Here is a 25365-nt window from a genome sequence, read left to right as displayed (position 1 = left end):
ATCCATGAAAACGGAATTTAAGACATTTAACGGAGTTAGAAGTTAGCAGGGAGTTAGCTCGCTAGCTTCTTTCTAAATACAATATAGCATGTCCTGACTGCGGGGTTTTGGAAACAAATTAAAACGTACAGCTTTGCTATCACTTCCAGCATGAATGAAGACAGAAAACTAAACAGCAGTGACGTTTGTAAGGTTACTGAAGTTTGGCTAGCTGGTATATAATGATGTGCTACGTGACCGCTAGTGACACAGCTATGTTAGCATAATATAAACAAGCTAACTTTTTTTCCATTCGATAAAAGTTAACGTGAGTGTTCTCGGTGGTCAGGAACAAATGTAATCGCATGGCAGGATGCTGTAAAAGGACCAAACTTCAGCCAGGAGAACAACTGAGATAATCCATCCACAATACGAGGTTAGTCATTCATATACTGCTGCATGGGCTGGGCTGTAGTTACATCCTAAGGTTTTAAAAACTGAGCTTAAATAAATGATTAGTGGTAATAAAAGCCGAGGGAGGTCAACAGGGATCACTCACTGTTTTAGGAGCTTTTTGAGATCAAATAGAAGAAAATACATAACATTAAACATGTTAACAACACAACTGCTCTCTGCCCAGCCTGGAGGTCACTGCAAACTCTCGGTACCTCAGCAGAGCTGGCAATATCATCAAGGACCACTCTCACCCCAGCAACCAACTGTTTGAACTATTACCGTCAGGCCGACGGTACAGGTCACATAAAACCAGGACAAACAGATTCAGGGATAGCTTCTTTCCCAGAGCTATCACCGTAGTAAATAAGCACAAAAACAATTGAACCTATTCCATACCGTCACTGTCATTATATTATGCTGCTATTCATACTGTCATTATATTAATGCTGCTATCCTGTATATATTGTACATACTATTGTTTGAGTACTTACGATTGGTTTTTTTTGTACTTTTTATATTTTACATTTATATTTATTATTGAAACTTGCACCAAGGGAGTGGCACTCCAATTTCGTTGTACTCTGTACAATGACAATAAAGGCTATTCTCTATTCTATTCTAAAAGCCATATTAAACGCACACTACTTTAGACCTGGAAGTAGGATTTGTCGCGTCATCACTGAACAACCGGATAGAATATATATTTAAAGGTATTTATGTATATCTATGTGTTTGCATGTGTGTCGGTTTTGTGGGTTGTCATAATAAAATACAATTTAGTGCCACAACTTCTCTGTGTGGCAATGCACAAGTCAGACACAACCTCTATAGTTATTTGCACATAGTCAACAACCACTCCCTCCCTCTCCCACTGAGCAGTTGCTCATTACTTGATAGCTACATGGATAGCTTAATAGATATATCCTACAAGTTCTTCTTGACTCATATTCCTGGTTTTTTGATGTGTTTTTGGTAAGATGCATTAAATTTACACTCTGTCTTATCTCACACTAATCTGTAGCGAACCTCTGAAGTGTGTTTGCATTTATTTAGTATGCATTTCCCAGATTTCTTTTTTTCCTATTTTTTCAAACAGTTTAGCAATTTATCTTGTTCTGCCTCAAATAGAGTGGCCTCATATTGTGTAGTCAAATTCTTCAGAAGCAAATGGGATAATTTTAATGAGTGCCATTTTGAGTTGTTTTGCTTTTTAATCATTGTGTTGTTTTTGTTGCTATGTTACTTCGTTTTAGGTTAATCAGCACCAGAACCACAAGGAAAGTTTAACTGAACAGGAGTTTTTCAACAGCAACAGAGGTAAGCAGAGAAAACAATGAGATAAACAGTTCATGCAAATGCAGAATCTGACCAAGATCTAGAAATATTTTGTACTGTGTTTTCCATTCTGTTGGGTGTCATACTGTTTTATTCAACTTCAAACAACAGATCTTGTTACTTACATGAACTAATAATGTGGGAGGTGATTTATGCTGGTAAATGCTATCTGTTCAAATGCCATGAATATAAGAGGACACTAACCAACTTTTTATGCTTATCCGATTTTGTGCATTCCAGTGCAATGCTCTTAATATGCTGCAAACTATAAATATTTATAAGTAAAGAGTTATTGTTTCTATTACTGTATTCTAAAGGCTTAGTCCTATTTTTCACATTCATACATGTATTTGTTCTCAGATTGGAACTCTGCCAATATGTATTTCAAATGGGGAAGATCCAGAGTTAGCATTTTCCCGCTACTGAGTATCACAGCAATTGTTTTGGTCTCCAATCTTTTATGGAGTTTTTCTGGATATACCTTCTGTCATCGCGAGCCGAGTCTTTGTGGCTGTCAGAAATGTCTAAGAGACAGTGATCCTTGGTTTAATGACATCATCAGTGAAGCTCCTGAACCCTTTCTGTCACAGAAACATATACCTTCAGAGAAAGACTTCCTCTGGTGGAAGGTAAATAATAAAAAACAACATATCAACATATCACTTTTTTGGCTTCTGTGGTGATGTTAAAGGTATTATTATTATTCAAGTATGTCATGACATTTAACAACATATTGCTGCTGTTAAATGACATGGTCTACCTCCATCCAAAAAAAAGCACAAATATTCCTCTATTGTTTAAGTAAACAAACTACACAAATTTAAAGCACCTTGTACTATCTTTTTTTTTTTTTTTTTAAATATACTGCACTCTTCATCCTCCTGTATTTCTACCTGAAGAATGGTAAAATCCTTATCATTTACTGGCAATGACAAGTTCTGGAAAACCTTTTTAGTTCCTTTAGTGAAAGTCGCAATATCACAATATGAAAGCGCCTCCCTACGCATAAAACTGGATTGTTGGCATTTTCTTTAAAGGGCCAGATTTACTAAATGGGGCAAAATAGCATGTGAGTGAATTCCCACTCATCAGTAAGACAATCAGTGAGGTAATTGTTTTGGTCTGCAACCTTTTATGGAGTGTTTCTGGATATAACTTCTGTCAAAAGAAATGGCTTAATATAGCAATGAGTATTTTTTTGTTTCTCTCAAGAAAGGGGTAGCGTTCAGGCCCAGGGGTTGAGGTTCTCACTAATGATAACTTAGAGCTCTGAGGTAAAACTGTGACTCTATCTGAATTGAAAGACAAAAAAATATGTTTGTGTAAGTACTGTTCATAATCTATCATTGCATAAATGTGCATAACTCATATGCTTGAATAAACTTACAGATTAATCCTGATGTTGTATCTTGCAGATCAGTCTTAAACTTTTCAGAACAATTCTAAATACCAAATGAAAGTACTGAAATAAACTTCAGGCCTAAAAAGATTTTTGCCTAAATTAGTATACATTTTTTACTCTTGAGCTTCAGTGATCTTTCACAGTTGTTGTAAATGGTGCATCATAATATTGATGCTGATATGGAAAAAGTCACAGGGGTGGGCATTTAGACAAGATCTAACTGTGAGCTTAATCAAGAGGAGTGTATGTTTGAAAGGATCTTTGCCAGACTTACTGGTGACTCATGAACTTGTAATCATTGGGAAATCCTATAGTATTTTTGTTCTGTGGGGAAGTTTGATTTTTTTTCAATAACTTTCTCCTCTTTGTCAGAACTTACAGGGGGCAAGACTTCAAAACTTGACTTTGTACAATAAAACTCTAGAGAGGCTATTTCAGACAATAACACCAATTGCAGATATTGGAGAACCTCGTCCTGATCACTGCAGGAGTTGTGCCGTGGTGGGGAATTCTGGAAATTTGAGAGGATCGCATTATGGACCTCTGATTGATTTCCATGATACCGTAATAAGGTAATAATCATTTAACACAAACACAAAATCTAATGTAAACAATGTTCTTGCGAGACGAAAAATATAATATAATATAATATAATATTGTAGCGGGTCAGGGCTGTTCGGGGTTCTGTTTGTTTTGTTTATGTTGCCATAGTGACAGGTGACGCCCTCTCACTGCGACGGTGTGTCCTTCGGGGGTCAGAGGGCGCCCTGTGTTGTTGTTGTTGTTGCCGCGCTGAGCAGTTAGCTAGCGGCAGTGTTCTTCTGAATAAACGGCTGTGCTCCCTGGATAGCTCACGGGAAGCAAGACCAAACGATACCTCCGTCTCCTCCTTGTCTGAGCTCGCCACATTGGTGTCAGAAGTGGGATGGCTCACCCTCGCCGTAATGGAGAGAGACATTCAGAGGCTGGAGCAAGCCGTCGAGGACAACATTCCCTGCTTGGTAAACTGGCGATGGAAGAGAGAGGATGTGAGCGGCCATCTAAGTCCTCCGACGGGTTCCGATGGTGCGAGCACACCGCGGTGGCGGCCCATCGCGACAGATGCTAGTGCAATGCTTCATGGGCTACCTCTGTCGACCCACACGCCGAGCCCCCAACCGCGAGCAGTTATGCCTACCACCCCAGTTAAGGTACCGAAATACAACGGGCTAACCCCGTTAGAGCCCTACCTCTCACAAGTGCGGCTAGCCGCCAGACATAGTGGCTGGAGCGAAGAGGAGACTGCTACACACCTAGCGCTAGCATTAGAGGGAGAAGCACTGCAGATACTCCTTGACCTAGCCCCGGCAGAGCAGCATGAGCTCTGGGCCCTCACCGCGGCACTCGAGAGGCGATTCGGGCAGCGGCACTCCACTGATCAGAGCAGAGAGCAGCTAACCAACCGGAGAGAGCCTGGGCACCTTTGCAGCAGACGTGTTGCTGTATGCTCGTCGTGGCTACCCGGAGTTTCCAGCAGCGGCCCGTGAGCTTAGCCTGCATGCTTTTTTGCGAGGACTTTTCCCAGAGCGACTACGCCAACACGTCCGCCTGGCCATGCCTCAGACCCTCCGTGAGGCGCTTCGTGAGGCTGAAAGGGCCGAGCCGGTGCTCACCTCGCGACCTAACCAGCAGGCGCCCTCCCCAAACTACCCCCAAATCAGAGCCGCAGACTGCGACGGGGAGGGGGAGGTTGCCGAGATGTCCCAGCTGCAACCCTCGGTGCCCCGGAGGCGTCCTCGTCGACCAACCGACCGCTGCTACCGGTGCGATGAGCCTGGCTACGTGGCGCGTGACTGCCCAGCACCAGCCCCGAAGACCGGAACTATGCAGCCTCAGGAAAACGAGGAGGGAGCGGTGTAGCGAGGGGACCACTGCTCCATCTTCCTGCCCCCCTCCAAGGACGATGCACAGTGGTGGGCCGAGTTGGGCACCTCAACGGACTCTACCTGAGCTGCTGTGTTGAGGACCAGCCATGCCAGGCCCTGGTGGACACGGGGTCTACCATTTCCCTGATACGACCTGGCGTGCTCCCTGAAACATCCGGGCCACTGGTGAAGGGTTGGTTGCCCACAGACACCCAGCTGATGACAGTGACGGGGGAGAAAACTGTTATGCGGGGGAAGAAACCGTTGCGGATCCGAGTGAAGGGTCTAGAGCTGGTGCACGACTTCTGGCTCGCCGACATTCAAGACCAGCGCATCATTGGCCTGGATTTGCTGAGCCACTGGGGGGCCTGCGTCGACACCGCAAAGCTGGCTATTACTCTTGGCGCAGAGACTTTTGCTCTCCAGCGCGGTCAAAAGCAGGGAGCGGGGACCAGACGAGACAGGCGTCTCGCAGCTGCCGCTCAGCAGATTTCGGATCCGTCTGCGCCCACACCGGCTGCCCCTCTCGAAACAGCAGGTAGCGGAAGAGAAGATCCGTGAGATGGCTGCGACTGGGGTAATCGAGCCGTCCAATAGCCCATGGGCGGCACCCGTGGTTCTGGTGGGGAAGAAGGATGGCAGCCCGAGGTTCTGCGTGGACTTTCGCCGTCTCAATGCAGTCACCAAGAAGGACTCGTACCCGCTGCCACGGATCGACGAGGCCCTAGATTACGTTACCGGCTCCAGTTGGTTCAGCTCCCTCGACCTACGCAGCGGTTACTGGCAGGTGGAGCTAGCCCCCGACGCAAGGCCTAAGACGGCATTCACCATTGGACAGGGGCTGTGGCAGTTCAGGGTCATGCCATTTGGGCTCTGCAATGCGCCAGCGACGTTTGAGAGGCTGATGGAGAGGGTGCTCGTGGATATCCCTCGTAGCCGCTGCGTTGTGTACCTGGATGACCTGTTGGTGCACGGTGGTGACTTCGACAGTGCACTGTCTCACCTGAGCGAGGTCTTGAGTGCCATCTGACGATCTGGGCTGCGGCTCAACCCCGCAAAATGCCGCCTGTTGGCGAGAGAGAACACGTTCTTGGGCCATGTGATCAGCGCTCGAGGTGTCGCCACTGACCCCGCAAAAGTGGCTGCGGTCAGGGACTGGCCGACTCCCTCGAACGTCCAAGAACTGCGGAGCTTCCTGGGCCTAGCCTCCTACTACCGTCGGTTCATCAAAGGGTTCGCGACAATGACCAACCCCCTCCACCGCCTGACTGACAAGGGACAGCTGTTTGGCTGGGGGGATGCCTGTGCTGCGGCTTTTTTTTTTTTTTTTTTTTTTTTTTTTTCTTAAATGACATCAGAAACAGCAGTATGCGACATTACGTGATGGCAGAGCTTCAGTTCATCCTTTGTCATTTTTTTTTTTTTTTTTTTTAATAAATAGGACAGGGGGAATGAATGAGAGAGAGAGGGGGAGAGAAAGAAAGAAAACCAAAGGGGAGAAGAGACGGTGAGAAGGGGGGGGAAGAGAGACAAAAAAAAAAAAAAAAAAAACTCCTGGGTCACCTGTATGGAGAAAAACAAACAAACAAACAAACAAACAAAAACAAACAGAGGAGACAGCAAACAACAAAGAGCAACATAATAATAGAGAAAACAAAGCACCATCACAATAAACTAGCTAGTCATAGATGTCAGTATTTACTAAGTAATAAACGATATTGTGCAGCACGCAAGATAGACAGCGCACAGTGTGCTTTGAGGCAGCAGCCAAGAAAGCTTTAGTCTGCGTCTGTGAATACCCATGTGTGCATACCTGTGTGGATCAGCATGCTTGCATTCCAAAGGTTTCTCCATGTAATGATCTGCTAGGGAGTGTGGGGGGGCCACAGCCCCGTCCTCCAGGGTGTGAAGCGGGTATGGAGGAGATCAAAACTCCAGACATCCAGAGGCCCCCAGAACACAAGAGACCATGGAAGACCAACAGAGGGGCAGCCGCGCCACTGTCCCAGTAAGAGCTGAGGAGAGTCCCAGATGAGGGCTCGCCCAGCAGCCGCGGAGCAGAAGTCAGGGGGAGTTGCAGTGACGCGCCCGTGAGCTCCGCCGGCCCCCAGCTGCGCCTGAGTGACCGAGCCCTAGGCCGAGAGGCCGGGGGCACCCCACCTCCAAAGGGGCCCGAGCGAGCCCCAGGCCCCAGGCCCCGACAAGCGGCCGCCAAGGAGTGAGCCGGTGTGTACCCGGACGCCCACCCCCAGACACAAAGAACCACCAACACACCGACACCTGAGGGAGTCCGCCACCGGCAGGGGAAGTGGTGGTGGGTGGAGATAGGCCTCCAAACCTTGGAGGGCCTGAGGTGTCCCCAGAGAGGTGGCGTCTGATACCCAACCTGACATATAGACACAGACATACAGGCACACACAGACACAAACTGTGCTGCGGCTTTTGCACAGCTGAAGGAGGCCCTCACCAGAGCCCCAGTCCTGGCCTACCCCGACGCCCAGCAACCTTTCATTGTGGACACTGATGCTAGCAATGCAGGGGTCGGGGGTCCTTTCCCAGCAGGACGAGGCTGGAGAACGGGTGGTGGCGTACTTCAGTCGGGCCTTGGGGCGAGCCGAGAGGAACTACTGCGTGACCCGGCGGGAGCTGCTGGCCGTAGTGCTAGCGGTGCGGCACTTCCAGCCATATCTGCATGGCTGCCGGTTCCTCCTGCGCACTGACCATGCATCTCTGACTTGGCTCCTGAATTTCAAACACCCAGAACGGCAGGTGGCCCGCTGGCTGGAGTTCCTTCAGGGCTATGACTTCGAGATCCAGCATCGGCCAGGTCGACAGCATGGCAAAGCTGATGCCCTCTCCAGACGGCCCTGCGTAGCCGTCGAGTGCCGCTACTGCCTGCGACAGGAAGAGCGGGCCCAGGAGGTGCTGGGGGTGGCTACTGCTCAGGCCACAGCCGGATGAGGGGGGTGGCTCCCATTGACAACGCAGCAGCTGAAGCGGGAGCAGGAGGCCGACGCGACGTTGGTTCAGGTGGGGGCCTGGCTGGAGGCGGCGCAACGCCCCGCCTGGACGGGGGTGTCGGGACCGGAGCCCGAGGTGAAAGCCTACTACTCTCAGCACAACAATCTGGAGACCCACGACGGCCTCCTGTACCGGAGATGGCGGGCCCCCGGTCAGGGCAGAGATCTCCTGCAGCTGTTGGTGCCTCGGTCGCTGCGGTCACAGGTGCTTGAGCTGGTCCACGGCTCGGTGGGGGCAGGACACTATGGGAACGCCAAAACTCTCCGCCGCCTCAGGGGACGGTTCTACTGGCCTGGCTGTCGACGGGATGTGGAACTTCATGTGCACTGCTGTGACACCTGCACGGCACAGAAGGGCCCAACTCAACGCTCCACTGCCCCCCTTCAGCAGTACCTGGTGGGGGCCTGTTACGAGTTCAAACATTGGGGATGGAGACAAGAGAAAAAACCACAATAACAACACTGGTCCGGCCGGGTTAAGTCAAACGATGATTTTAATAGTCACACACGTGGGAGATGGACACTGTATGCAGACAGCCTCAGATCTCAAAATGGTGGAGCATTAATCAAACTCTTATAGCCTCTGGTGCCCCCACCTTATCATAAAAGCCTAAACATTCACATGCTTTTCTCTCACACGGCGCCTAGGTTACGACCTTGGCTCCCTGTTTATCTGCTCCTGCTGAGATGGGGCAGAAAACTCCAGCATGCTCTGTTCTCTTCTAATCAGACAAATAAGGCGATGACTTTCTGCAAACAGTATTTCTTATAACATCATAAAACAATATCATTCATCCACAATAAATCAGCAGTCTAATGTAATGCAAATCAGTTTAACTAATGCAATAGTTATCCGCTTCTTCTAATTCAGGAGAATACTGCAAACTAAAACTACATAATAATTCACAATCTTTAATTAGGGGTATAACATGGCATAAAATAATATTATAATTTAACAGGCCCCAATGGAAAGAGTGGGAGTGGACGTCCTAGGGCCTTTCCCCGTCACAGAGTCAGGGAACCGGTATGTGTTGGTGGCTATGGACTATTTCACGAAGTGGCCAGAGGCCTACGCGGTGCTGGACCAGAGCGCAACGACGACGGCCGAGAAGCTGGTGGAGGAGATGTTCACCCGTTTTGGGGTCCCGGCTGAGCTCCACAGTGACCAGGGGCATAACTTTGAATCGAAGGTCTTCGGGGAGATCTGCCGGCGACTGGGGGTGGAGAAAACGAGAACCACACCGCTCCACCCACAAAGCGATGGCTTGGTTGAGCGCTTCAACCGCACACTGGCCACCCAGCTCGCCATTCTCACCAGCCGCCACCAGCGAGATTGGGACCGACATCTGCCCCTGGTCCTTTGGTCGTATCGGACTGCGGTGCAGGAGTCCAGCTAGTGTACACCTGCCGCTCTGATATTTGGACGGGAGCTCCGGACGCCTGTGGATCTGGTGTTCGGGTCCCCCCCCGAGCCGGAGATTGATGGTGGGCCAGAGATGGACTACTACAGGAGGCTCAGGGAGCGGCTGCAGGTGGTTCATGACTACACCCGCCAGGCCTAGGCCAGCGCCGGAGTACGACAGAAAAGAGCCTACGACACCAAGTGCCGAGGGGGGGTTTCATGCCTGGCGACAAGGTTTGGGTGTACTGCCCAGTTCGCAAGAGAGGAGTGTCCCCCAAACTCTGCAGTCACTGGCAAGGGCCAGCAGAGGTTGTGGAGCGGCTAACAGACGTGGTGTACCGTATCCGCATGCCGGGCCCGGGGTGCATGGTGGTGTTGCACCGGGACAGGCTCTCACCGTACTGACCGCTCACTCCAGCAGGAGATGATGGTGGCACCGCATGGCCAAAAGAAGGCACCTGGACATTTGCAGGACTTTGTGTGGGGTGATGGGGTCGTCGGGGACGACTGACCCCTTAGGTGGGGGCTATGTAGCGGGTCAGGGCTGTTCGGGGTTCTGTTTGTACAGTTATGTTTTGTTTATGTTGCCATAGTGACAGGTGACGCCCTCTCGCTGCGACGGTGTGTCCTTCGGGGGTCAGAGGGCGCCCTGTGTTGTTGTTGTTGTTGCCGCGCTGAGCAGTTAGCTAGCGGCAGTGTTCTTCTGAAAATGTGAATAAACGGCTGTGCTCCCTGGCTAGCTCACGGGAAGCAAGACCAAACGATACCTCCGTCTCCTCCTTGTCTGAGCTCGCCACAATATAATATAAGTCTATGTATATTCATGTATCTAAAATGCAAAAATGTGTGCTAAATATGTATCCTTCTGTATTATTTAGAATCAATCGGGGGCGTACCAAAGGCTATGAAACAGATGTTGGAACCAAAACAACTCATCATGTCATGTATCCAGAGAGTTCTACTAGACTGGACAATACCACTCATCTCTTGTTTTTTCCTTTCAAAACACATGACTTTTTGTGGCTCATGAAGGACTTAAATCGAGGGTAGGCTAAAAGGGCTACTGTCTTAAAACCTATGTTGCCAGAAATTGTATTGCAACTGTTTTGCTCTGAATATCAGATTTTAACTGGTTTGCAACATAGTTTTAGCTAATTGTACGGAAAAATGCAGTATAGTTTTTTTTTGTTTTGTTGTTAGAACAACCAAATTAAACAAAACAGTTTTTGAGACAACCCATCAGAGGTCAGCCTTTCTTTTTTTAAACAGCAAAAAGTGCAGAAAGTTATATGAATTGTTATATGAACAACTTAATCTTTTGTTGTGATGTGCTAGTCTTAGGTAATTATTAGCATTTATTTATGTAATCAGTTCATTTCATCTTTTTAACAGGGAAAATGGTGCTCCAAACGTAAAGAAGATAGCTAACAAAGATTTGGTGAGTATTTTAGGTTTACATGAACAAAACTGGCATATAAGCTACCATTAATTCAGGCAGGAAACAAAGTCAGCTGATTTTACACACTGAACTGGATAATCTCATATACAGTAGGTTTTACTATTAACCTGATTTAGCATATCCAGTATTGCTACAGATGTGCAAGCCATTTCACAAGTCACCTGCACCTCAGCTTTTTCTTTGTTGCAGTATTTACTGTTTACTCTGCTCTGTATTAGGTATTGTTATGGTTTTCCCAATCTCTCATACTTGGCATTTATGTGCCTGGAAGGTCATGCAGGTCAATAGTCAAAGCCATACCACCAAAAACAAATACTGGCTTCTTTTAGCTACAGTCGTGCTAATGTAAAGTATTTTGTGAATTCATTGCAGAAAGTAATAGTTCATAAAACTCAGATTTAAGGCTATGTCTGATTCATAATAGATCTGGATCCTCCATCCGGCTTTCATGAAATATGTTCATCAAGTATGGCTGGGAAAGAAGGGTGCTTATCCATCCACTGGCTTTCTTGCTGTGGTTCTCAGCCTAGTGATGTGTGATGAGGTATGTTCACTTTAAACAATTTGTACATTATGCATCTGACTGACAGTGGTGGTAGTTAAACACTGAGAAACACTGATTTACCAGCAAAGTTGAGAAAAGTCTGCCTTAGATGACTACATGACTAAAACAGAAATCTATGGTTATTTCAAGAAGAGTCAAGAAGAGTGGACATCTGATGGTTGACACATTTACCTGCAAACCAAAGGCAGCAACTACTCTAGCTAAAGACACATGGGTTGTGTTTAACCCTTTAAGACCTACCATAGAACCAAGTCCACCAGAGCTTATATTATATTTTTACCTGCTGTGGAGCCATTTTTGGGAGCATTTCAAGTTGCTATACATCAATACAACCATTATAGCCCAGATTTTAATAATATGTATTCATTAAGTGCATAGTAATTACATAAATTGCAAAAAAGTGCAATAAACTACAAAAAAATTGAAAATCGTTTTTGCTTTTTTAACATATACTTGTAGTTAGAGAAATTTAAGAGGCTTATCCCTCAAAACTGTAAATACAAAAAAGTTGCACAAAATAGTTTCCCACCACAGGAAATTTATTTTGAGTGTCTTCATAGTTTTATTTTTGAAATACACCAATTTTTATACACTGCAGGAAAAACGAAAATAAATATTATACTGCAAATTTGCAAAAAAGCAGCATATGCATCAAAATAAACTATCTCCAGCAGTGCAATATGAGTCCTAAGCATCCCAGAAACGACACAGAAAGTCATAAAGTCAAAGATAACTTTTAAAAAGACGAGTATAGGCCCTGAGGCCCTGATAGTAAAAAAGACTACATTTCCGCGAAAATGACGTCACTTCCGGTTCCGGGCAGGTAATGGCGGAAATGCAAAAGTTCGCGCTGACGTCTGTTCCAACGTAGGAAGTGTTATGAACAGCTGATCGAATCGGTAAAGCGTGTTTCTGGAATATTATGTTTTTGTTCCATCAAGCGCTTTTTATGCAGTTTTTGCAAAGCTTTATGTGGAAGGAAACCGTGACCTAGGGCAAGCTAATGGCATAAGATGTAAGTACAACTTCTCCAGTTTCATATGCAAAAAAAATTATTGCCCTAGCTTACGTGGTTGCAGTGCTACTGGGATTTTAAAATAGTTACGCAAAACAGAGCGTGCCCGCTCCGATCGGCTGTAAAGGGTTAAAGGTGGTACCATGAAGTGTTAAAAGTATTGCCAAATCGAACATGTAGAGCCTACCCGCTTGTGTCAACAGAACAGCTGAAAGTAGTTTTACATAACTCTTGGATAGCAATGTGTAAAAATGCCATACCTGATGTAAGAGCCAATTAAAGGTTAATTTTATTAGTACTGGTAAAATGATTAGAGGAGAAATATACATGTTTGATGTTAAGAATATAATTTCTAGTTAAGGCTTTCACAATAAAACAGGAAACATGAATCACAACTCAGAGACACGGACTCAACACAGAGAGACAGAAAATGACACATGGAACTGAACTATACATGAAACCACAATTCCTAAAACATGGATAACAGAAACATGAAACTGTAATAATAATAATCACAACCACAACAAGAGAACAAGAAAACAATCCATGATGCAAAATTAAACCAAAACATAATAAACTCAAAATACCGGGTCCAACGGACCCAAAACCGTGACAGATACAGTCAATGTGGAGTTTTTGGCATGTTATGAAGCTGGTTTACACTATGTCTATTAAAAATTTTAAGCAGAAGACAAATAGTGCATGCAACTTGAGCCAATAAACCCCTGCAACTTATAAGATGGCAGATGAAAGAGAGGTGGGAAGAACATGTAAGTTAACAGAGAAGGCTTTGGAAGAAAAATTACAAAGATGTATTGCTTTAAGAAGACGAACATTAGGAACAATCACAGGCAAAATAAAGGAGATAAAGATAATGATGAGTGATGCTCAGAACCTTCAAAATTTGAAAGAAAGGGTGGAAAGTAACTTTGCATAGGCTCTGAATGAGTTTCAAAGTCACAATAACCAGGTTATGAGCCTTTTGTCTGAAGAAGAAAAAATATTTGACCAGGACAATTGGTTTGAGCCCAAAATGGCATCAATAAGAGAGTTTATGAAAACAACAAAGAAATGGATAGCAGAGGATCATAAGCATATGATTCCAAATGAAGCTGAGCAGCAGGAGCACGTTACAGTTGGCTTGGAGGAAGCTGTTAACCCAGATGACAGCGCATCACAGGTTGGAGCTAGAAAGGATGCAGTTCATAGCTCGCGTGGGTCTCAAGTCAGCCAAGCATCTACAACATCTAGAGTTTCCTCCACTCGTGCTAAACAGGAGGCAGAACACGCAGCCTTGCTGGAAAGAGCCGCAGCATTGAAGAAAAAGCAAGAACCTGAGTTAGAGTTGGCCAGGATTAGGCAACATCTTGAGTTTGAAACAGCAAGAGTCAAAGCGGAAAAAGAAGAGTTAGAGTTGGAGACTGCATTAGCAGAAAGTCAAGCAAAATTAAAGGTGCTCAAAGAATGTGAAAGATCTGAAGATGGTCTGAGCAGTTATGTGTCAATACAAAGATCCCAAGGTCGAGGAGTTAAAAAGGAAAGAGTTGGCATAATGCTCCCACAACAAGATGATGTGAGTAGTCACGCTAATTCACAAGTGCAAAACTCACAGGTACCACATCCAGTCTCCACTCATGGGCTTAATGGTCACGTTAACAGAAGTGATGATGTATTGTCAGTCATGCAGAAACAGAATGTAATCACTGAGTTACTTGTGAAACAGCAGCAGCTGGCTCAGTTGCCATCAAAGGACATTCCTGTTTTTAAAGGTGATGCACTACAGTATAAGGCCTTCATAAGAGCCTTCGAACAAGCAGTAGAGCAAAAGACTGATAACGATCAAGATAAGCTGTATTTTTTGGAACAGTTCACTGCTGGCGAACCACAGGAGCTAATTCGCAGTTGTGTACAAAGGTTACCGTGAGGCCAGATGGTTGCTACAGAGAGTGTACGGTATACCGTACACTCTCTGATGGTGTGCAGCATTCCCACGTCTAACAGGCAAAGGAAGCTTTGGAGCACACATGTAATTTCACGCTGTTGGAAGATAAACAAATAGAGAATGGTAAATTTACATGAACCTCACTCTAAATGGGTTTATATAAATATCATATGTAATATGGCAATGACAAACCTTAGCAGACTCTGTGGGTCCAGCTTGCGCAGTGAAGCACGAGCGATTTGCTCCTGTACTGGGCATTCCATTGTCCTCCTCTACCCACGCAGTGCCTTCTTTTGCCGTCTGGCTCAGACAGGGCTTCCCAGTACCAGGGGGGCCTCTTCCGAGGAGGCATGTTGGGTTCTTCCGTCTCCTTTTCAGATTCTTCTGAGGAGGTATCAGTGGCCTGCTGGACAAATGAAACCTCTCCTCCATCAGAATCTGCTTCGTCCATTTCCTGAAGCAAGGCCCAAGGATGTTGCGCCGATAGGTTATTCCTGCATGGCAGTGATACGGAGGCCATCCTGATGTGCGTTCTCAGAAATGCGAAGAAGAAATGATTCTCCCTCCTGGTCGGTCTGCTTTTATGCACAGTACTGTGCTGTAGTCAAGCAATGCCACTCCTACACATACACAAATCTCTCCTGGTTGGGGGAGGGTGTTTTGCACAACAAAAGCAGGAGAACAATGGAGCTACTACATTTATTTCATGCATACATACATATACATGCATTTCACCCCCATGTCATACTGTGTATGGTTGTGTGTGTGTGACAAATAAAAAATTTGAATTTTTACTAACCCTGCGCAAATTTGCGTAAATTCCCTGAACCTAACACCTCCTAGTACTCTGCTGAGAGGCCTTCAGCTCCATTGTAGGGTTGTAACACAGATTTTTCTCTTACCTTGGATCTGAGCTACTCTGAGTGAACAAATGCAAATCTTCCAGGCCTCAAAGATAATGGGTGGTTTGCACAACAAAAACAGGAGGAGAATCGAGCTGATGACCTGTGAAAATTTCAGCAGGGGTGATTAACACCTCAGGACATCCACCAGAAAATAAAAAAGTCAGTAATTCTAGGAGGTCTTACCGGTAGGTTCAGGGGATTTACGCAAATTTGCGCAGGGCTAATAGATCTAGTAGTAGGGACTTGTACCAGGAAAAAAAAGAGGCTCAGTAATTCTAGTGTTAAAGGTTAATTTTATTGGTACTGGTAAAATGATTAGATGAGAAATATACATTATACGTTTGATATTAGTAATATAATTTCTAGTTAATTTCAAAAAACTGTTTTGTTAAAGGTATAGAATATAAAAGTGCGACATTCTAATGCACTTTTTAGTATTTTGGGCTTCCGGCACACTGTAATTACGTAGTTGGGGAGTCGGATAAGCTGGAAGCAACACAGTTTTTTGACCGAGTCTTGCCATGTAAATTAAAAGTTTCAATAAACATCTTTTTTGCAAGAAAAGTACCTGGACTTGCTCGCGTTTCAAATGCATGTTGCCAGACTGACTCCTAAAGGTGGTACAGAAGAGTGAAATAGAGATGGAGTGCCGCCACTACACTTGGTATTGATTCAATGCTAAATACAGGGCCAGTGTTGGAGTCAACCAGATTCAACAATTAGTTTTAACTTGGCAAGAACAGTGTAACATGATTTTTGAGCTGAATGTGTTTGTTTGCCTGAAAAACAATTTTTGTGTCAGGTTTTGTTTAAATGGGCGATCTTGTGTCATTGGGGAAGACACTTCACCCGTTGCCTACTGGTGGGGGTCAGAGTCCACCAGTGTCCGGCAGCCTCGCCTCTGTAAGTGCGCCCCAGGGTGGCTGTAGCTACAATGTAGCTTGCCATCACCAGTGTGTGAATGTGTGCGTGAATGGGTGGATGACTGAATATGTAAAGCGCTTTGGGGCCCTTAGGGACTAGTAAAGCGCTATACAAATACAGGCCATTTACCATTTAAATGTATTATATAAATAAAATTAAGTTGACATTTAAAAATCAAGGGTTACTACATTCAGAAATTTCCTTAGTTTATGTTTGATGTATATATTTTTCAGTTCTACTAAAATATTTTATTTAAAATCTAACAGTTGGCTGAATATATTTAAATGTCTGAATATAATCTGTAGGCACTAGGTCTGCTAAAGTAACAAGTATGATGATCACTTAAACATTGAAAATTAACATTAACTCAATCTAAACATTAAAACATTATTTTCATACCAAAATATACAGGCTGTTTGGGAAGTATCACAGCCCTTCATTTGTTATTGTTCCAAACTCATTTTTCAGAATTTCACACACAATATGCACAATATAATGACAAAGTGAAAAAATTTTCTTGAAATTCTGCCAGCTCTATTAAAAAAAAAATCATTAAGTCATGATACCAGCTAAAATCTATCAGTAACTGTAAATCCTGCCACTTAGTGCAAATTAAAATCAGCTGGTTCAGTTCCAACTCGTAAACTATAAAAAAGGTGTCCCATTACCAACGTGTCAAACAATCAATCAATCAATCAATCTTTATTTTTTAAAGCACTTTTCATACAAAAAATGTAGCACAAAGTGCTTTACATAGTTAAAAGCAGCCCACCCCACCCTCCAAATCACTCCCCACACTCTCATTAACATAAATGATGTGAATACACACATATCAAAGGAGCTTGCAAAGAAAAGCATCTGGACTTCTTTAAGTTACTTGAAGACGTTTCACCTCTCATCCGAGAAGCTTCTTCAGTTCTAAGGTCAAATGGTGGAGAGTCCCAAAACGTGCGGCTATCCTAAATGGGCGTTCTTAAAGTCAGCAAAGAGGCACAGAAAAGAAGACCAGACACCAGCGAGGGAGGATAAGAAGGACAGACGCAACAACATTGTCATCCCCTATGCAGCCGGTGTATCAGAAAAACTCAGGAGAGTTTTCTCCAAGCATGACATCCCAGAGTATTTCAGACCCAGCAACACGCTCAGGCAGAAACTGGTTCACCCGAAAGACAAAATGCCAAAACACAGACTTAACAATGTGGTGTATGCTGTACAGTGCAGCGAGGAATGCCCAGACCTCTACATTGGAGAGACCAAACAGCCACTTCACAAGCGCATGGCACAACACAGAAGAGCCACCTCCACAGGACAAGACTCAGCAGTCCATCTGCATCTTAAGGATAAAGGAGACTCTTTCGAGGATGCCAATGTTCACATTTTGGACAGAGAGGACAGATGGTTTGAAAGAGGAGTGAAAGAAGCCATCTATGTCCACTGTGAGCGACCATCTTTGAACAGAGGTGGGGGTTTACGACACCAACTCTCTGCCATCTATAATCCAGTTTTGAGATCCCTTCTCAGACGCCTTAACGCCCACTCACATCCTGGGCCATCTGACCTCAGGAATTCGCATGATAAGGTGGGGCCAGGTTTCACAATGAACACACCCGAAACTCTGGCTGATTGGGACCCACACCCAGTTTCACACCTTGGCTCAGGCGATTAGAGGATCATCAGGGGGTCCTTTTGTCCCTCTGTGGGGGGTCACTCCCACTAGGTTTATATCTGGGACTCTCCACCATTTGACCTTAGAACTGAAGAAGCTTCTCGGATGAGAGGTGAAACGTCTTCAAGTAACTTAAAGAAGTCCAGACGCTTTTCTTTGCAAGCTCCTTTGACTACGATGACCTGGATGACTGAGAACCTTCACAGACCATACACACATATCCCCCCCCCCCACACACACACACACGCGCGCGCACACTTAAAGAGTAAAAATTGGGCAGGGTTCACATGAGCCAAGTGAGGAAACACTATAACAGGGAGCCATCTGCACCGGGACCACAGCTTCCAGGCTGGGCACACAGCAGAAGGGAGGCAAAGGAGCCCCCCAGCCAGGCTGAGAGGACCCCCAGAGACCCAGCAGCCACGGTCGATCACAGCCCCAGTGCAGAGAGGCCCCTCCGAGGAAACACTGGAGATATGCCACAATAGGCTATATACACGGTAAAATGATAAAATAAATAAGAACGGGATACAATATAAATATAAATAGAGTAAGAAGATTAAAAAATGGATAAGAATAAAACTAAACTGGACAAACTAAATACTAGAACACTGGAATTTTAAACATGAAACCTGAACATAGATACCTGGGACATTGCATGAAACAAATGAACAACTTGACAATGAATGAATGACAGCTTACAACATACACAAGAGGATGACTAGGGAAGAGGAAACACATGGGGACCACAGCTGGGGAAAATAAATATAATAATGACAAGACAGGAGGAAACAAAACTGAACACACTAACAAAGGATGCAACACCGTCAAAGTAAAACAGGGAACACTAAGACAGAGACTAAGAATTAATGGCTAAACACAGGCTGGGAAGAAGGAATCCACAGGGGAACGAGACAGACTGGGGAAACAAAGGGAGGAGACAAAAAGGGAAACACAGAAACTATTATGGATGATGAGACAGAGAAGGAGTGAGAGAGAGAGAAGGCGAAGGAGAGAGAGCAGCAGCATACATGAACGCACATGACAGAAAAAGGAAAACGTAACAAAACACGGGAAGAGAAACATGTAAACAGGAAGGGGAGACAAGACACATCGAAAAGACAACATGGAAACCGAAATATAACTAAACATAGCAGCAATACGAAGACTAACTCAATACTAAATAATATAAAACTAAAACATTACAACAAAAAAGAATTTGGAAAAACACCATAAACTCAAAATACTGGATCCAATGATCCAGAACCATGACAAGGGGAATATAGTCTGGTCAGATAAGACCAGAATTAAACTTTTTCGATGCCATAATACACACCATGTTTGGAGGTCAAATGTTACTGCATATCACCCAAAAACATCATATCAACTGTGAAGTTTGGATGTCGGAACATTATGGTGTGGGGTTGTCTTTTAGCATACAGCTAAATTGTGCTTAAAGTGCTTCATTGAGCGGAAATTTAAACTTAAAATATCTCAAGATATATAAAGTAAAAAGGAAGTCAAAATTAGAAGTACCTCAAATGCTTCGAACTGAACATTTCAATATCTGAACATTTTACCTTGGGCATGGACATCTAAGAGGTTCTGCCCTTGACTATCTCTAATTGGTTTAGACGACGACATTGGCGTAATGTGTGTCTGTTGTTGACCACACAGAGACTTTCAGAGTTGCAGAGAATTTTTTTTTTTTTTTTTTACTTGAACGGCTGGTCGCACCAATGCGACCTAGGATTTTCATGGCGGAACATTGGCATGTTGAATGTGCAAGCATCGATGTGCGCTATTGGATTATTGTGGGAATTCCCAACGCCATTTCCCTTTTCTGCACATCTGTGCAGAGACACGTGCGTGACAGATAAATTGATCGAACAGCAGCAGCACGGAGTCGGTGCTGCGGTGCTTTAGTGGCACGTTTAGCTACTCTAAGCAGCGCCTTCATGATTGGTTTAGGCCATGATATATATATATATATATATATATATATATATATATATATATATATATATATATATATATATGTGTGTGTGTGTGTGTGTGTGTGTGTGTGTGTGTGTGTGTGTGTGTACCACCGGCAGATAGAGGAGGTGGCTGATATCCAGAAATCCTACCAGTGGCTGGACAAAGCTGGACTGAAAGACAGCACAGAGGCACTAATCATGGCAGCACAAGAACAAGCTCTGAGCACAAGATCCATAGAGGCTGGGGTCTATCACACTAGGCAAGACCCCAGGTGCAGGCTGTGTAAAGATGCCCCAGAGACAATCCAGCACATAACAGCAGGGTGCAAGATGCTAGCAGGCAAGGCATACATGGAACGCCATAACCAAGTGGCCGGCATAGTGTACAGGAACATCTGTGCTAAGTATAAACTGGAAGTCCCGAGGTCAAAATGGGAGATGCCCCCAAGGGTGGTGGAGAATGACCGAGCTAAGATCCTGTGGGACTTCCAGATACAGACGGACAAAATGGTGGTGGCTAACCAACCGGACATAGTGGTGGTAGACAAACAGAAGAAGACGGCCGTAGTGATCGATGTAGCGGTTCCGAATGACAGCAATATCAGGAAGAAGGAACACGAGAAGCTGGAGAAATACCAAGGGCTCAGAGAAGAGCTCGAGAGGATGTGGAGGGTGAAGGTAACAGTGGTCCCCGTGGTAATCGGGGCACTAGGTGCGGTGACTCCCAAGCTAGGCGAGTGGCTCCAGCAGATCCCGGGAACAACATCAGAGATCTCTGTCCAGAAGAGCGCAGTCCTGGGAACAGCTAAGATACTGCGCAGGACCCTCAAGCTCCCAGGCCTCTGGTAGAGGACCCGAGCTTGAAGGATAAACCGCCCGCAGGGGCGTGCTGGGTGTTTTATATATATATATATATATATATATATATAAATATAAATGTACCACTTGCCAATATGACAACAGCCCCACCAAGGCTGAAGATTTAACAAAAGTGGAAGTGCATATGAGAGAAGGATGCAACCTATAACAACAATGTTCAGTGGCTAGTGGAGCTAAGATCCCAGCAACAGAAATTGTGAAAACTGTACTGAGTGTATTAAATAGAGATGTAGTGAACAACAATATAGGCAAACTTCAAGCCAGTTGCACAAGTTTTATCAAATGTGCCATTTACCAACGAGATGCTCTGTCCCCACTGCTGTTCTGCATAAGCTCGAATCCCCTTAGCCAGTTCATTAACAAGCCTGGCTATGGAAACCAACTACAGAATAGTGCAACTGTTATTCAACAACTCAATCTGGATGACATCAAGCTGTATGTAGCCTTTGCCAAAACAAATTGTTTATTTTGATTACTGAAAAAGCGATCTCAGGTCATTATGTTCTTAAATTTTAGAAAGCATATTAATAGTGTCATGAATCGCTGTGTGGCAGGCAAGCAGGAGTGGTGGACCCAAAATGCAGAACTCAGACACGGAAGTGAAACTTAAAGCGCAGCTTTATTGCTGAGAAAAACCTCGTACAAACTAAACTCACCAAAAGAAAACCAAAAGTCAGAACAGAGGAACCAAGGACTGAAACACTGGAAAGAAACACTAAACTGGAGCAGAAGACCAAACACTAGGAACATAGAAGCAGAACACACAGCTAGTTGAGGGTACGACGCGACACTAACACAGAGAAACACAGGGCTTAAATACACAGATGGCAGTAATCAAGGGATGAGAGACAGGAGGGGAACACACCTGGGAGAAATCACAGCTGACGAGGCAGGGGAAACGTAAACTGAGCACACTCACATATGACACAGACCTTCACAATAAAACAGGAAACTCAGAAACATGGAACCAGACAAGACATTGAACTAAACAGACAGATTCACAAACAGATGGGGTGACACCATAGACAGACAGAGACACAGACTCAAAGGCAGACCAAAAATAACACAGAACTCAAAAAATAATAATCATCATCATAAGCGTTGGGTCACTGACCCAGGACCATGACAAATAGTTAAAATGTAGAGAGAAACTATTTAAAATTTATATCATTTACCCTTTAAGTGGAAAAGTTTGGAATGCACGTGTTTAACGTATGTGATGTGTATTGTTTAGACTCACTGCCTTCTTATTTACATTTTGAAGTGTCCTTTATTATATTATTTAATTTTATAGGCATGTAATAAAGCTCGTGTGCCCCCAGCCAATCCATAAGAGTTTTAGGTAAAGGGGTGGGATTTGGCGTGGGCTGTGGGGTCTACTGTGTGTGAGAGAGGGAGGAGAGATAAGCTACTGCTATCGAGTGGACATTTGAGTCTGTAAACTAGCAACATGCTGTTACTTTCATGGTTGAAAGTACCTCATATGTGGAGCTGTTGTAACCTACCAAGAGGAGGAGGAGACAGACGTTTTACCAGTGTGATGGAAGCAAAGCTCATATGGTCTCTTCTGCTGATTTGAGTTTTGAATTTAGTGTGACTGTGGGTTTTGTGTGTCGTGGCTGAACCCTGCTGGTAGCCTTGATGCCCTTTTTTCCCATCTGTCCCTTTGAATTGTCTGAAGCTCTGAATATCGATGTTGGCATGCGCCTTTTATTTTATTGGTTGTTTATAAGTGAAGTGGCCACAGTGCACCCCAGCCATGATTTAGGCCTGCAACAAGGGTTTTATTTTTAAGAACGTCTGGGACTGAGTGTGCGTGGGCTACCCGCGCATTTGCGTACATAAGATTTTCTGGAGGAGGACAGACATTTGTTTAGAACACTTAAAGATGTCGAAGAAGCAAGCTCCTTTAAGCAATTACTTTGGTGTTCCTCCACTTCCAAAGAAATGTCAGAAGGAGTCTGAACCCGCAAAAGAAGCACGTATTCTCGGAAAAGTGGTTGCAGGAGGTGAGCTGGCTTCAAACAAATGATGAACGCACAGAGAAGTGGTGCGGAATATACCGTGAAAATCCCACTCTAGCAAACAAAAACAGTGCTTTTTATATGTACGCAAGCGCGCGTTGCAACTTCTTATCTGGTGCACGTCTTTTATTTTGACAGCGCATGCGCACCTGCGGACCACTTATGTGCGCCCCTGATCATAGTGAAGGAAATGTAGTGAACACCACTTTATCAGTTCTACATATTAATTTACCACTAAACTCAAATGTTTTTACTTTATTTCGTTTTTTTCTTTCTACTGGGAATCACTCACTAAAGTGAAGTGCATTTCAATTGATATGCTTGTCTCGTTGCTTGTTGATTTATATTTTGGGTTATAAGCATGAACAAGAGAATATCAAAAGCAAATTACACCTTTGAGACCCAGGCCCCACTCACAGCTACATGAGACAGGTGTTACATGTATGCCAGGAGTGACATCAATTCTCTTGGATGTACAACAATGACATTGGAATGTCATTCAGACGGAAGAACTGTTGTCAGATGGTAATAAAGAGAAAGAAACTACTCAGAACCAAGGGAATTGCACTACCAGAACATTGTAGACACTGAGGATAGCCACAAGTACCAGGGACTTCAACAGGTAAATAGGAACCATGAAGAGGCCACTGGAAAAGCTGCAACTCAGCCACCTGAGACATTGTCCTAAGAAGGGAAGGTGACCAAGGTCTATTGAGTGTCACAACCACTGACTAGGATGAAACAAAAGATCCATGAGTACATCGGCAAGATGGACACAACATGTTGGACCTTGAGAAGATCTGGTGGGTGAAGGCAACACAACAAAGTGGGCAAGTGGCCTCAGTGTCATGAACTCGCTGTGTGCAGGCAGGAATAGGACCCAAAAGCAGACTCCCAGAAGCAGGAAGTGAACTCAAAAAACACGGATTTATTGCTGGAAAAAGGAAAAATTGTACAGAACTAAACTGGGGAATTCTAATAATCATTCACACAGGGAAACACAGGGAGAGTCACAAAGCTATGAGGACACGGAACTGAGGGAGATGCGGACATAAATACACAGACGGATCATGAGGGAAGTGAAAACACATGTAAAGCACAGCTGACATGAATAACCATAAAGAGACAGGGGAAGAGCAAACACAAAATAACGCACACTGACGGGAGACTATCAAAGTATGGAGGAGAGGCAACCGAGAGGGAGCGAGGGAGAGAGAGAACAAAAATGATGGACTAGGGAAATATGAAGGAATAAAACACATGGAGGGGAAACAAGACACAAGGCTCACATTGTATAAACACAGACATTCAGGTGAGACAGAGGACAAAGACACAAGGGGAGATCTAATAAACCATACTGAACAGAATAAGCTAGGAACCATAGAATACAAGTGAACTCAAAAATAATACAGAATGACCAAAAATGCACAACGCCCCCCACCAAAAAAAAAGAAAAAAAAGAAAACAAAAGCCTGGGTCAAAAGGACCCAGAAACATGACACTTAGGGGATCCCAGGACTGACAAGTAATTATCAATGATTATCAGTTATGTTCCAGTCTGGAATCTGGCTGTACCACTCAAGGACATTTACAGAGTGGTCAAGAAGTCACTTTTTTGTTATCTTGGTTGCATGCTTAGGGTTGTTGTACTGTTAGAAGAACCTTCACTCCAGTGAGTGCTCTCATTAACGCTAAAACTGTCAGTGAAGATACTACCCATCCCTATTCATTTTGCAGAATCCCTGTCATCACAGCATTTATGCATAAAGTGCTCTATGGGCTGATTTTCATTAACTCCTCAGTCAGCTTTGTGGTATAACTTAAACAAGCTACTAAGAGACAGATTCTTCATGTCCTCAATAGGACATGGAGATAATGATGTCTTTTAAGAATGCTATTAGTTAATATATAAAAGAATGAATGAATAAACAAATAAATAGAATGCTCCTAGTGGAAACAATACATTAAATCTTTACTTCAATTTTTTTTCCCCAGGTCACTATCTTTGGGTTTGGAGCAGACAGCGGGGGAAGCTGGAGCCATTACTTTGAAATCTTCAAAAACAAAAAATTTAAAACAGGAGCACATCCAGGAGAAGAAGAATATAAAATGATAGAGAAATTACACAAAAAGAAGACAATTGTTTTTTTTAAAGGATGGTAATTTCTTTTTCATGTTTTCATTTCTGTCTTTATCAGTTGCAAATCATCTAACCATAGACCTGTGTTATAAAATTGAATAAGTGATGGTAATTGCCCCCCCCTTCAAAATAAATACCACTATATACTAACTTTATCTATATCTGACTTTATCACTAGTAATCTTATATACATTTTGCCTCCAAAATAATAGAAAATACAATGCAAAATTCAAAGTGCAGTCATAATCCCCTGTAACTTGTTCATGAAAAAAAAAAAAAAGAAAAGTATAGCTGTTTGTTGCTAAAGGGTTATTGAATACATTTGATAGTCATACTGGATAAAACTGGAAAAAACTCTGAGTGGAGTTT

At 44.2% G+C, this 25365-nt stretch overlaps 1 protein-coding gene across 1 annotated transcript; it reads left to right on the top strand.

Moving 5' to 3' along the window:
• Positions 1-1694: 1694 nt before the first annotated feature.
• On the top strand, positions 1695-25075 carry LOC113014188 (CMP-N-acetylneuraminate-beta-galactosamide-alpha-2,3-sialyltransferase 1-like). The gene is made up of 7 exons (XM_026155554.1): positions 1695-1752; positions 2131-2399; positions 3545-3744; positions 10377-10544; positions 10891-10936; positions 11382-11501; positions 24852-25075. The coding sequence occupies exons 2-7, from the start codon at positions 2148-2150 to the stop codon at positions 25017-25019; spliced, it is 954 nt and encodes a 317-aa protein (XP_026011339.1). The 5' UTR covers positions 1695-1752; positions 2131-2147; the 3' UTR covers positions 25020-25075.
• Positions 25076-25365: the final 290 nt, after the last annotated feature.

Source organism: Astatotilapia calliptera, chromosome 22 (genome assembly GCF_900246225.1).
Source record: "Astatotilapia calliptera chromosome 22, fAstCal1.2, whole genome shotgun sequence".
NCBI lineage: Eukaryota > Metazoa > Chordata > Actinopteri > Cichliformes > Cichlidae > Astatotilapia > Astatotilapia calliptera.
This window is presented reverse-complemented; position numbering and strand designations above follow the sequence as displayed.

Bases quoted from the DNA above. Each gene is read 5' to 3' on its own strand.
- LOC113014188 (XM_026155554.1), top strand. From the start codon at position 2,148: ATGTATTTCAAATGGGGAAGATCCAGAGTTAGCATTTTCCCGCTACTG. The intron at 10,937-11,381 runs GTGAGTATTTTA...GATTCATAATAG, and splicing joins AGATAGCTAACAAAGATTTG to ATCTGGATCCTCCATCCGGC. The intron at 11,502-24,851 runs GTATGTTCACTT...TTTTTTCCCCAG, and splicing joins GCCTAGTGATGTGTGATGAG to GTCACTATCTTTGGGTTTGG.